This window comes from Sinohyriopsis cumingii, chromosome 15 (assembly GCF_028554795.1).
Source record: "Sinohyriopsis cumingii isolate HCF-2022 chromosome 15, ASM2855479v2, whole genome shotgun sequence".
NCBI lineage: Eukaryota > Metazoa > Mollusca > Bivalvia > Unionida > Unionidae > Sinohyriopsis > Sinohyriopsis cumingii.
In genome coordinates this window covers 150265291-150278468 of record NC_142975.1, presented here as the reverse complement: position 1 = coordinate 150278468, position 13178 = coordinate 150265291, and the positions used below count along the sequence as shown (strand labels likewise).

Genomic DNA, 13178 nt, shown 5'->3' with positions numbered 1-13178 from the left:
ACTTGTGCATTTTCACTAGAAGGTGTGTTGCATACCATATTCTGAGTCATATCTTTGAGGTCAAGGTATTTTATATTCCTAATCACAGCTTACTTTCCACTCTATAACTTTGAAAGCCATTTGAGAATATGGGATGAACTAAGTACTAATTCATCATCACTAGAAGTGATGTCATATAACACATTCAGATGCTGTCTTTAAGGTCAAGGTCATGGGTTAATATTTTGCATTTCAATCACTTTCATCTCCTCTGTATAACATTAAAGTTGATATAGATTAAGGGATGAAACTTGGTATAGTTATATATCATCATCAGAGGGTAACTCATGGGTAGGAATCTCTAAGGTCTAGTTCATGACTCAGTATTTTATAGTTTCCTTGACACATTCTGCTCAATAACTTTACACCATTTTTGCAAATAAGGAATGAAAACTCTGCATACTTGGACATCATCACTAGAAGGTGTTTTTGCAAACCACTTGGAATGGAGGGTCCTGATTTCAAAGTCAAGGTCACAGCTTAGTATTTTACGTTTACATCACACTTTCTCTGCCATGCTATAACTTTAAATCAGTTTAAGATTGAGTGATGAAACACGGCATATGTGTTTACCATCACTAAAAAGGTGCATTGTGTACCATATTAAGGGATAAAACATGCCCATATGTGTATATCATAACTCAGGAGCTGCCCATCCATCTAGCAGCACTACCCACAAGGGCATTTGGAGCCACTCAGCCCTGCCAGTGTAAAGGGATGTTAAGCAGCCTTGGGACAGGGGATCTTCTCAGGCACATATGCACCAATATTGATTTATAGGAAGCAGTCCGAGAGAGGCAAGAAGAAACCGAATTTGAGCTCACTAGATCTTCCTTTTCCCTCATAAATTGTGTGTGTGTGTGTATGTGTGTATTTTGTCCAGGTCATTCCTGAGGGGTTTGGGTTTTGTTCATCTACAACCCTCTCTTGTCTCCCCTTTTCATGGTTACACCATCGGATCGGGTGAAGGATGCCTCTCATCAATAGGGGATATGGTTGCTCTTTAAAAAAACATAGAGTAGAGCTTGTGCAGAGACTACAATCCCTGGGGTTTTTATTCAAGGCTGCATCTTATTCAGAAAGCAAACAGCAAGTTGAGACACATTACCACAACCAGTTAATTATGCCATCTTTTCAAGATGGAGACGGTAAGATCAATCTGCCTCTCCATTCAAAGGGATCAGTATGCCTTCAGTCTCAACCTGGTGCATATTTTCATGTATCTATCCACCGCATGACACAAAGATTTGTCCATTCTGCTTACTGCAACACAGTTTATCAGTTCAATGTTCTCACATTTGGCCTTAACCATTGTCCTTTTACCAAGAATATGGATTGCGTTGTCACCCTGTTCAACTCAATGTCACCTACAATGATGGCAGCATACCTGGATGATACTTTCCAGAAACACATGGTTATATCCTACTCCAAGCCAGGAGTGACCTCCTTTCTCTTTTAAATCATCTAGGCTTTCTAGTGAACTGGTAAAAGTCAGACCTCTGTCCAACCCAGAATTTTGTCCAACTGGGTGTAGACTTTTTAACGAGCTACAGTATGGTGCAACTTCCTTGTGTTCGCTTAATCAGAATCATTGAGCTAGTCAAGTCCATTCCTAACAGGACTTGGATTTCAGTGAGTGAGATTTGTTTTGCAGTCCCTTGGTTTATTCAACGCGGCGGCAGATTTGACCCAGCTCGGCCATCTTTTGATGTGCCCCTTATAAATGACATTGTGAGCACCATGGCACCCTTTTCATGTCCCCTCGATTAAACAGTCATGATCATGCATGAGATTTAATCATTCCTGCATCAATACTCAGTCTAGAGATAGATCTGCCCAGTAAGATTCTGGCCAACCCGAATCTTCTCAAGCAACCATGGTCACGCTTGGCTCTTATTAGGACAAACTTGCGAGGCAGACTGTAAATCTTTAATTGTGGAAAGAATCTGGAGAGCAAAAAGGCCCTCCATTCTGACATGATTTTAGGCATAATAGAGACCCATTGGATCTTAAGCCCATTTTGGTCTCAATCGACCAAAATCTCTCACTCTGTTTCCAAATGGAAACAATCCTGGTGTTTAATATGACTCTATTTTAATCAGTTCAGACCTCTTGCCTATACTTTGCTTAAGTTACTATGATATAAGACATGTTTCATGATAGCTTTAGCTTCCACATGCAGGCTAAAAGAGCTGCATGCCCCATCTGATGACTCAAACTCTCTTCAGTTCAGATCGGAGGGTATGGTTGTTCTCTTCACACAACTGGGCTTTGTTGCCCAAAAAAGATAATTGGGTTACCATCCATCGGTAATCAAAGAGTCATCACTCACTCTTTTCCATAGAAAGGCTGAGAATGGCAGCCATACAAGATACTGTTCACACTCTCAAGCACTATTTGAAACGCATGGAGATAAGTCATGGCACACACAAACACATCTTCCTTCTGGTGAGAGCCAAGACACAAAATATCACCCTTCAGGCCCTTGCCTTGTGGCTGAAGTGGGTTACATGTTTGGCGTACTCTGACGCCTCTTCAGATTGAAGCCGCCTCACAAAAATTATAGCTCAGAAGCTTCTAGCCCTCTCTGCGAGCCTCGCATTTGAACATAACATTTTGATCCAGGATATAATAAAAGCTGTTGGCTGGCATGCAGAGTTAACCTTCTTGAGTTTTTATCTGAAAGAAATAGCATTGCAGAGGAAAACCTTACATCAGGTTGGTCTGGTGGCAGCAGCACAGAGGGCCACAAGACCAGCTAGATCAATCAACACAGCCTGTTATCTTAGCTGAAATTATGTTGGTAATAAAATTTCAGGATTCATCTTCTTAACTGTACTTAATGGGTCCCAGGTCATGTGATCCTAGTCTGTGTTGCTTATGTAAATAGGAGAACAGGTTATCATTCACATGGGGAGTCAACCATCTTACCCTAGAAAGATACCCGAGGTAGAAGTCGGATGCTCAGCATCTCCTCCTCTTATTACTTATTCTCCTAATGTGATTGGGGAATGTATTTGAAGGAGACAGAAAATTTGTAAGTAAATTATGTTTCTCTGAGAATACTTACATAATCACATTACTGAAAAAGCCTTCCATCCACCCTGCCATGCGAGCATCCTCATTAGTATCTCACTCTGAAAAGAAAGAGCGACACCTGGCGGTGGCAAGGGGAAGTAATTGGCAAGAGTTATTGCTCTTTGTCTATTGAAATAGAAAAGACCATGTTTATCTTTTAGTAGGGTTGGTTTCATGAGGTAGCTAATATTCTTAATGTAATGAGACGGGGTAATTATTCTTGGAGAAACATAATTTACTTAAGAATTGGCTTCTTTTTTTTAGAGATTATACTTTTTGGGTGCATTAAAAAATAAAAATAAAGCATTAAAAAGTTGTGTTTGTCATTTTATTATCATTTCTTTATTCCTACTCAACGTAAATTTGAGAATATTCTAAAAAAGAAGATTGCTGCATAAAAATTGCATAAAGGTGCATTTGTCCAGTCTAGACCTACATGGGCTATTTTTTATTTATAGCGACTGTCTATGGCACATTTACAAGAAAATAGATGGGTTTCTTCAGTTTGAAAATTTGTCTCACAGATTCATTATATTAATAATATATTTAGGTAGCAGACCATGCTATAGTTTTAACATAGATGATGCCAAATGCTAAGCAAAATAGGCTTTATTGATGTGATTGATGAATGTTATATGACTATACAAAATTAGAGAAGAAGGATCTTTTTAAACTTGAAAAGCATCAGATCAGAAAAAGGACAAGTCAGTAGTGCTTTACAGATATAAAAAGTAAAACATGAGTGATGTACTACAACATTCAGATTGGTATATCATCCTGCTCATCACATAATTTTTTAAGATCATTCAGCAAAAGTTAGACTTATAGTCCTGTTAAAAAGAGCATTGTATATAAATAATTTGTCAGTATGATTGGTGTTTGTATTCTGGTACTAATCCGCATGGAATTTGCCCATTTGTGACAAGAATTTTAACCAGCTGCAGTTCCTGGTTAGAAGCAAGAATACATTTTTCATACAGTTTATTGTAATTATGGCATATAGTATATAGATCACACTTTAGTACTCAAATTATGGTTTTTATCAAGTTTATATACCCAAGGTCAGGGTCATTGATGAATTTTATTTACCTCTTTTATGAGCTTTTCCTCAAATAATCTTTAAAATAGGGCAGTGAAACTGAGTTACTTTAAATGTCTACTCAGTTAACCTTAAAGCTGTGACCTAAAGATCATAGGGGTATAATTTTATGACCTCACGGTGGTTCTTGAGTGAGAATAATTCACTTAACCTGTTTGTTAACGGTATCAGTTGAGTTTAATGCATTTAAAGAAAATGGACATCTAGTGTCCTTCATTATTGGTAATGTTGAAATTACTGGCAAATTTCTTTTTGATTGGACAGATTGTTGCCCTATGATATATTTTAAAATACTTGCCGTAAAAGAAAAACATCCTATTTATGAAAGTTTTTAATTGTCTGGATAAGATAAGATTTATTTAAGGTCAGCATGATTTAAAACAACAATTCAACATAAGCTCAAATGATCTTTTTACTGACTTTGAAGTGATAAGCATTTCCCTTGATTAAGGTCTGTTTTTTTTTTTTGTATTATCATATATCATCAAGTACAGATAGCTACAAAGAGAAGCTGAGTGTTGACAAGTAACATTGTTGAAATTTTACTGTAATTAAGAATTTGTGAAATTTTCTTGCCACACAGGTGACATCTTTGAGCACAGGAGCTGCAGCAATATCAGCATCAGCAAGCCCTGCAGAGTTGCAGCAGAACTTCGCTGATGACAGCGAGTCAGAACTTAGAAGGTCAGTAGTTGCTCTCAGACAGACAGACAGACAGTATTAGTCTTAGTATTAGTGAGAGCTCATAATATTATTTCTTTCATTGATAAGGCCGTTGTAAGTAATTTGAAGTCAATAGAATATTCTGTATCCGACAATGTCCAGTTGATTTAATTCTCTCATATGATAGTGTGGCCTCATTTTTTGATTCAGCAAAATTGTTCTTTGTTTCTGTTTTACAAAAGACTCTTACACGGGAAATTGGTTACAGTAAAACCTGTCATGAGCGACCTCTGCTATGAGCGACCACCTGTCATTTCCGACCACAATCGTAATGCACGGATCGATTTTACTATATAAACGCTCTGTTATGAACGACCACCTGCTGAACGCGACCAGCGACCGCGATTTCTTGGCAAAATATGCATTTTGACACTGCTATGAACGACCGCATCGCCAAAAAATCAAAACGGATTGACACCACTGACATTAACTTAATCCTTTGTAAACACTAGAGCTCGGGATAAATGTAGTATGCAAACAAAGTGCACATTAAATAACACTATAGTTGAACAACCATATATCGGGATAAACACCTCTAACCATCATTTAATCCTTTGTAACAAAGACTGCATAAATAGCAAAGATTGCTCTAATAAAGTATTTAAAAATAATTTGTCTTGCTACAGTACCAGTTTTGTGAAATTTACAACTCCAGCGTACGGTGTCATTTGTAAACTGCAGTAAACCAGACTAAAGTACATGTCACTAACCGCCATTGTAGTGCCGAAGTCATGTGAATAGCCAGTAAGAGTAACATCAAAGGGAGTAATGATGGATATACGCAGTCAATTTAGAGGTTTGTATTTTTTCTTTATCTGTATGAAAACTCACAAAACGCCGGTAGTCCTTATGTCCAAGTGAGAAATTGTTTGAAAGGGCTTCAGTGTTGGTTTGAGTATGTCGTTTGCTTTCCAGTTAATCCATAATACCTGGAGGGTGAATGAGCTCATTGTCTTTAATACTAGTAAGTGAGAATCATTTCCGGATTTTTTTAAAATTATTTTTTATTTCTTTTGTTAGTGTTTCACCAAGCCACAATCTGTTTACGTGGGTGCAGATGGTCGGAACATTTGTTTATCGAGCTATAACGCTGTTGATTTAAACTTCATCTCAGAATAAATGTACAGTATTGTTTCCTGATGAGTTAATTATGTCTTTTGGTTTCATTCATTGGTACATAATATATATTTATTCCACAATTCCCCAAAACCTGATCAAAACCGATAGTCTTTATAACGTCAACACTAATAACAACGGCAGAATCTCCGCTGAAAAAAAGAAAAATTTTAACACTGGAAGAAAGGATTAATGTCATTGAAAGAAATGAAAAAGGCGAGACCACTCGCAAAATAGCAGTCAGCTTAAGCGTCGGTAAAACGCAAGTTCAGAATGTAATCAAAGACAAGAAGTCCATTAGAAACGAATGGCAGAAAGGTGCACAAGCACAGAGGAAATATGCCACGGCACGACGGACAGTTTACGGAGATCTGAATGAGCGAGTATGGGAGTGGTTTTGTGTTGCAAGGAGTAAAAACATACCAGTAAGTGGGAAGTTGATTCATGAAAGGGCAATAATTGAGATACATGTTCAGACCAAATAGCTGAGTAAAACATGTCAACAAAGAAGTATAATGGATTTCTTTAAAAACAAACAAGTGAATAAGTGTATAAAATAAGATATATACATCATATCTAACTGTTAATTTTTTGTATATATTAATGTGATGTTGAAATATAAATTTTATTCTCGTTTGATAGATGTATATCTTTATTATATAAAGATATTTTGAGAGGAATGCATGCATTATTTAACAAGATTCATGAATAAAGGATATGATACATGTACAGTGAGTATGGGTATTATTTATTTTTCAACAATGCTAACTATTGACCCTGAAAACCAGTCCATTTTCACACACCTCTTATGAGAGACCACCTGTCTTGAGAGACCGCTTTTGGTTGGCAGAAGGGGCGGTCTCTCATAACAGGTTTTACTGTACTATTAAAAATGGGTGACCTATTGAGGTAAAAGACCGCTTTTCCTTCTAGTACAGGAGGAAATAGGAAATGTACTTCTTTACATTTACTAGCAATCAGCCATTAAACCTGCACAGATTATTGGGTTACAAATGAATTGAATTTTGCTCAATTTTTTAAATTGCATGTGAATTGGCAGGAATCTCATAGATTGAAACATAATTGCAGACATCAATAATCAATAAATAGACACAGAAGTTGATGAAAAAGCATGAATATATTATGTGTAACTGTTTTAGACTGTTCTTTCGACAGAAGAAAGACAAGAGTTGGTAATATATTCAGAAGAGGAAAGATTTTAATGGCCAAAAATGGAACTTGGGCAGAACGAGCAAATTGTAGCAAACTGATACACCATTTATTCAGGATGGACTTTAATTGTTGCTTTTTTTAAGTATTACAGGGTCATGTAGGAAAATTGTTGTAGACATTTTCTGTGCCAATGCATCATCAGATATGACTGATTTTAGAAAATTAAAAAAAAACTTGAAGCATTTTTTTCCACAAAACCCTTTGCAGCATTTTGGCTTAAATGCCTTTCAGTTTCAGTTGTTGATGAAGATACAAAGATGTCTTGAAACAGTTTTCTGAACATATGCAATCAACAGTTTGGAAAGAAATTTACAGAAAACATCCTCCGGACCTAGGTTTCTTTTCCAGCTGCTCTTGTATTTGGTTATTAGGCAGATATCTCCCAGGTGAGCAATCAATGATGGACAGTATTTTCGATGTGGGATTATATAGTAATAATCCTCATATTCATCTATCAGTCTGCCAGGTACTTGTTTGCACAACAGATCCTTCACTTGTTAGTGCAACTATCTTATATATTGGCTTATAAGATGACTTGATTATAATGGTGACATCCTCTCCAATTAAGGGCTACAAAAAGCTCATTCCTCTTTGATTCTGCTATTAGTTGGCATGTATTTTGCCTGACTGTAAGGGGTGGTTTTTCATCAGCAAGTCAGAGTTGCACTTTGAAAAATTAATCAAGCCAAACTGGATTGTCATAACAGCAGCTATGAATTTTCAACTTGTGGAATGAGATGCAGTGCTCTCAGCCTCTACCTTTCTTAAAGACCATCATAGGCCAAGCTACACTCACAAACTTAATCATCTAATCCCTGTAATGATCAGGTTGACAGAATTTGCAACAAGTCACCAAGGATACATTCTATCCATCCCTCATAGTCTCAATTACAGTGGAGGGGTTTGTAAGGCAATCAACAAAAGGTTGTAGGAACATCCCTGGAGCACAGGCCACTAGTAGCAGTCACACCCAGGAATGAGAATTGAATTATTACAATAGTGGATTCCTTGCCCATATGGAACAATCCATCCACTAGAGAATTCCTTTGCCAGCTAGGAGCAGCTGTCTTTCTTGGAGACCTATTATACCATTCATTGGTCCAAATGGAGGCTGAACCTTTGACCAATGGACCAACTTTCACAATCTGCACAATATGAGGTTCCTTCGCAAAGGTAGGGAAACCTCACTGGACTCACATTGGGGATACCTCTGCAAGTACAACCTCCAGCAGTCACAATCTGTATGGGTGCAAACACAGATGACTGAGAAGTCTCCTATCATTTCGGGATGCTAGTGGAGTGTGGGCCCCCTCAGGATCATTATTTACAAGATGAAGACTGTTCCAATATCTTTTCATTGGTGGCTGGATAACCTACATGGGAAGGAGTTCTTATTTTGTCTGACAGTTCCACTGTGTTGCCTTATCTCAAATGGCAAGGTGGAACCAAGTTGTCAGACCTTTGTGTTCTTGTTTGGTATTTTCTTAAGTGGTGTCTTCAGTGACAAATCCACATCAAAGTTTGACATATCCTAGGCAGGCTGATGTACTGGCAGACTCATTGTCCTGCAAGAACCAGCTAATATAAATGGAATGGTCTCTTCATCCCTTAGTTTTTACTCAATAGGTGCCTGATTGGGATCAACCTATGATGGACCTATTGGTGACATGATGGAATACCAAGCTCCCAACCTGTGTCTCATCAGTCCCTGATCTAAAGGTCGGGATAATTGATCCTCTTTCTATAGATTGGAACAACCAAAGGCATATGCTTTTTCCCAACACCTCAGGTTCTGAAGGTGGTACAGGAAGTAAAAGAACTGGACTGTCTCCTCACCCTGATTACTCCACTCAAATGGGAAATCTTGGATCAACCTCACCAATCTGGAAATAGTCACCAGGAAATCAAGATATTTCCTTATCTGCTTTTAGCAGCTATGACAGCAGTTGTTTCATTCCAACTCAGAACCTGCACAGCAGGAAATACGCCCACAGGAACAAACAGTTCTCACAAACAGTGGTGGAGATATCCCTCAAGTGAGATGGCCCCTACACCTTATGAAGGCAATAGAATATATTCTCTCAGCACAAGAACACTTTATACCACTGCAGGCATCCATATCTCGATAGGTAACATCCAGTTAGCACAATTAAAACCTACCATTCCATGGTCACTGGTACACTGCATTATCATGGAAAAGAGGATATCAGTCAAACAAAATACCTATCCAATCTTCTGTCCGTTTAGATTACACATATCCAATGATGCTGGGTCCTTGCCCAAGTGGAATCTATCATGAGTAAAATCCTGGCTGAACAAGACACTATTTGAATTGTGTTCAAGAGCTTCATTGGTTCATTTCTAATATAAGTCTTGCCTCCTCACAGGGGCCCCGAGTGGCCGAGTGGTCTAAAGTGCTCTCCGTTACGGATCACTGCCATCTCACCTCTGTCTGCGTGGGTTCGAGTCTAGGATTCGGCTAATGTAGGTATGTTAGAAAGCTTGCCAGTAGCTTCTTGTGGTTCAGTGGTTCTTCCCGGGGGTTTTCCGGGTTCTTCCTCCACCATTAATACTGGCCACCATGCATAGCCTATCGTGTGCTGAAAAATGGCATTAAACCCCACAACAACAACAACAACAACAACAACTTGCCTCCTCACTGCATTGATGAATGACAAGCAGAATCATTGAATACTTGTCATGCATATGGACCCTTCTACATACAGTTTTGACAAGATGGGTCAGTATCACTCATGACAACCCCTGCTTTTATTGCCAAGAACAAGCTCTCACTCAGGGGCAAGCAGATTTTTGCAATAAAATTCATGTCTACCATGAACACGTCATCTCCAGGTCATCTACAGGACCCAGTGCAAGCTTTGAAGTGATACTTAAGGAATACTGAGCTGTTGTAATGAGGGAGATCACACTCCTCTAACCCTCACAGAGGGAAAGGATGGTGTATCAGCACAGTTTCATCCAGTGTAAAGTGGTTTATTAATTCTGCATATCGGAAATAACCCAGCACCAATATATTTGCTTCACGTCACGGCTCACAAAATGTACAGTCACCACAAACATTGCATATGGGCAAAACTTTCTCTGTTATCCATGCCATGAGATCGAGATCCATCTACACTCATCCAAACTATATCTTGTAGATCTTTCATCCTGAAAGGCTCAACTCGATCTGACAGGACCTATAGCCATGGTGCAAAAGGTTACCTACTCGGGTCATTCAACAGTTTCTTAAGGATGCAGCTTCACATCTTTTGCTGGATTTGCAGGAGGGAAAAGTTTGCCCTTTCAGAGCTGCTCCCTGACATATGAAGTATATTTTCCAGTCGGGTTATTTAGAAACTATCTCACATATTTATGGGAACAAGAGATGGTCTCTCCAGATGTGTCTTCCTCTACCTCTTACTTATTCTTCTAAGGTGGTCAGGTGTAATGTATTTGAAGAAGAAATAAATTTTTGCTATTAAAATATGTTTCTTCAGTGATTCTTACTTAAAGGTCAGTGGTGTCTGTCTCTGTTCTCACGATACAGTGGTTCATGGAGCTGGATACTAGGTCTTACTCATACATACGGGCAGTAACTAGGATATGGCCGGGAACCAGGTTAAGTGCTGGGATAATCTATATGTACTTTGAGGCTGGTTTAAAATAGAAAATGTAAAACACTAAAAGCATACCTACAAAATTTAAGATATCGGTAGCCAGTCTATTTTTTTTTACAGAATGGTTTAGGTGGTGATTGTTACAGGGATTAATAAAGGTCAATGGAGTTATCCTTGTTTTTGTGTCAGGTTGCTCTTAGCAGTGTCAGAAGGCATATGTTGCCAGACATTGTGGTCAGTGGTTGCATTCAGCAGGTGGTCGCTCACAATAGAGCATTTATATAATAAAATCTATCCGTGCATTATGATTGTGGTTGGAAATGACAGGTGGTCACTCATAGAAGAGGTTGCTCATAGCAGGTCTTACTGTTCTATTGAAAATAGCTATTAACTTTTTTACAGTGAGAAATTCAAGAAATAAACATGCATGAAAATATGTGACAATAAATTTCTGTTAACATGATCTTAATTTTTACCATTTTTATATAGTATTCGCATTTATACTTTAATTCTACAACATGTGAATTATTTTAAAGTCAGCATTTGTCAGTCATAAAAGAAAGTTTTATGTACAAAACTTTGTATTTAAAATAAAATTAAGTATGGTTTTTAGGGTTAAACTATACAGAAAATTGAATGAATTACAGTATTACTGTTACAGTGGTGGCATCAGTTGCTTTGACATTGGTAGTGTTGGTGTCATGTTATAATGTTGCATTTGCATTGGCAGCATTGGTGCCATGTTATAATGTTGGATTGGCACCAGTAGTGCTGTTGCCATGTTAAAATGTTTTAAAGTTGTATATCTTGTTCAAATGAAATTTTCATTAAGTAGTACTGAAGGTCAGATTTTTTTTAGCAAGATAAGCTAGAAATTCCAGCCTAGGCTTTGCAAGCAGAAAACTACCTGATTATTCCATCCACAGGTCTGATGCTGCATTCCAAGAATTTCTTATAGCATTATTTATTGTAAATGTTAAGAAAAGGATTCTTTCATAATTTCTGCTTTTTACATCTTCATTCTTATTTGATGGCATGTTAGCATCATTTGTTCAATATTTAAAGGAGTTTATGCATGAATGCTGTCAAATTTGGTCCTTTTGTTCTTAGTAGTGATATCAAATTTGGTCTTTTTATTCTTAGTAGTGATACCAAATTTGGTCCTTTTGTTCTTAGTAGTGATGTCAGATTTGGTCCTTTTGTTCTTAGTAGTGATGTCAAATTTGGTCCTTTTGTTCTTAGTAGTGATGTCAAATTTGGTCCTTTTGTTCTTAGTAGTGATGTCAAATTTGGTCCTTTTGTTATTAGTAGTGATGTCAAATTTGTTTTTTTTGTTATTAGTAGTGGCGTCAAATTTGGTCCCTTTGTTATTAGTAGTGATGTCAAATTTGGTCCTTTTGTTATTAGTAGTGATGTCAAATTTGGTCTTTTTGTTATTAGTAGTGGTGTCAAATTTGGTCCTTTTGTTATTAGTAGTGATGTCAAATTAGGTCTTTTTGTTATTAGTAGTGATGTCAAATTTGGTCCTTTTGTTATTAGTAGTGATGTCAAATTTGGTCCTTTTGTTATTAGTAGTGATGTTAAATTTGGTCTTTTTGTTATTAGTAGTGATGTCAAATTTGGTCCTTTTGTTCTTAGTAGTGATGTCAAATTTGGTCCTTTTGTTATTAGTAGTGATGTCAAATTTGGTCTTTTTGTTATTAGTAGTGGTGTCAAATTTGGTCCTTTTGTTATTAGTACTGATGTCAAATTTGGTCTTTTTGTTCTTAGTAGTGGTGTCATATTTAGTCCTTGTGTTGCTAGTAGTGGTGGCCATACTTGATGGTAGATTCACATAATTTGCATAATTTGTTTCAATTTGAAATCCCTTCATGGCAAGATGTTTTCTGTCAAATTCTGTTCTGCAGTTTATCAAAATCTGTTGCTTGCTTGTTTGTTTGGTAATGGTGGCCCAAGTTGATCATACATTCACATCATTTGTACAAACTTGAAATGCCTTGACAAAATACTGTCATATTTGGTGAAATTCTGTCCAGTCTTTTTTCGAGAAGTTATTCAAATGTTTTTCTATGCCCATGATAAAGTGGAACATATTATGGCATGACTGTTTGTTACAAATTTCATTTCTGCACGATTACTTGAGTTGTCCTTTGTCTGCAGTTATCAAATTATGTGGATGACTTGCACATGGGATATGGAAAAATGCTCACTGTGTCTGAAATAACAAAAATGGTTTCTATGCAGTAACATAAATTGTCTGCCATCTACAG

The 13178-nt window shown here is 37.4% G+C and overlaps 1 protein-coding gene across 1 annotated transcript in view; it reads left to right on the top strand.

Annotated features, from left to right (window-relative positions):
* Positions 1-13178, top strand: part of LOC149783059 (E3 ubiquitin-protein ligase AMFR-like) — a 77411-nt gene that overhangs the window by 51534 nt on the left and 12699 nt on the right. Inside the window, exon 13 of the mRNA XM_089934657.1 lies at positions 4800-4900. Coding sequence (XP_089790783.1) covers positions 4800-4900 — 101 coding nt within the window. The remainder of the gene's footprint in view (positions 1-4799; positions 4901-13178) is intronic.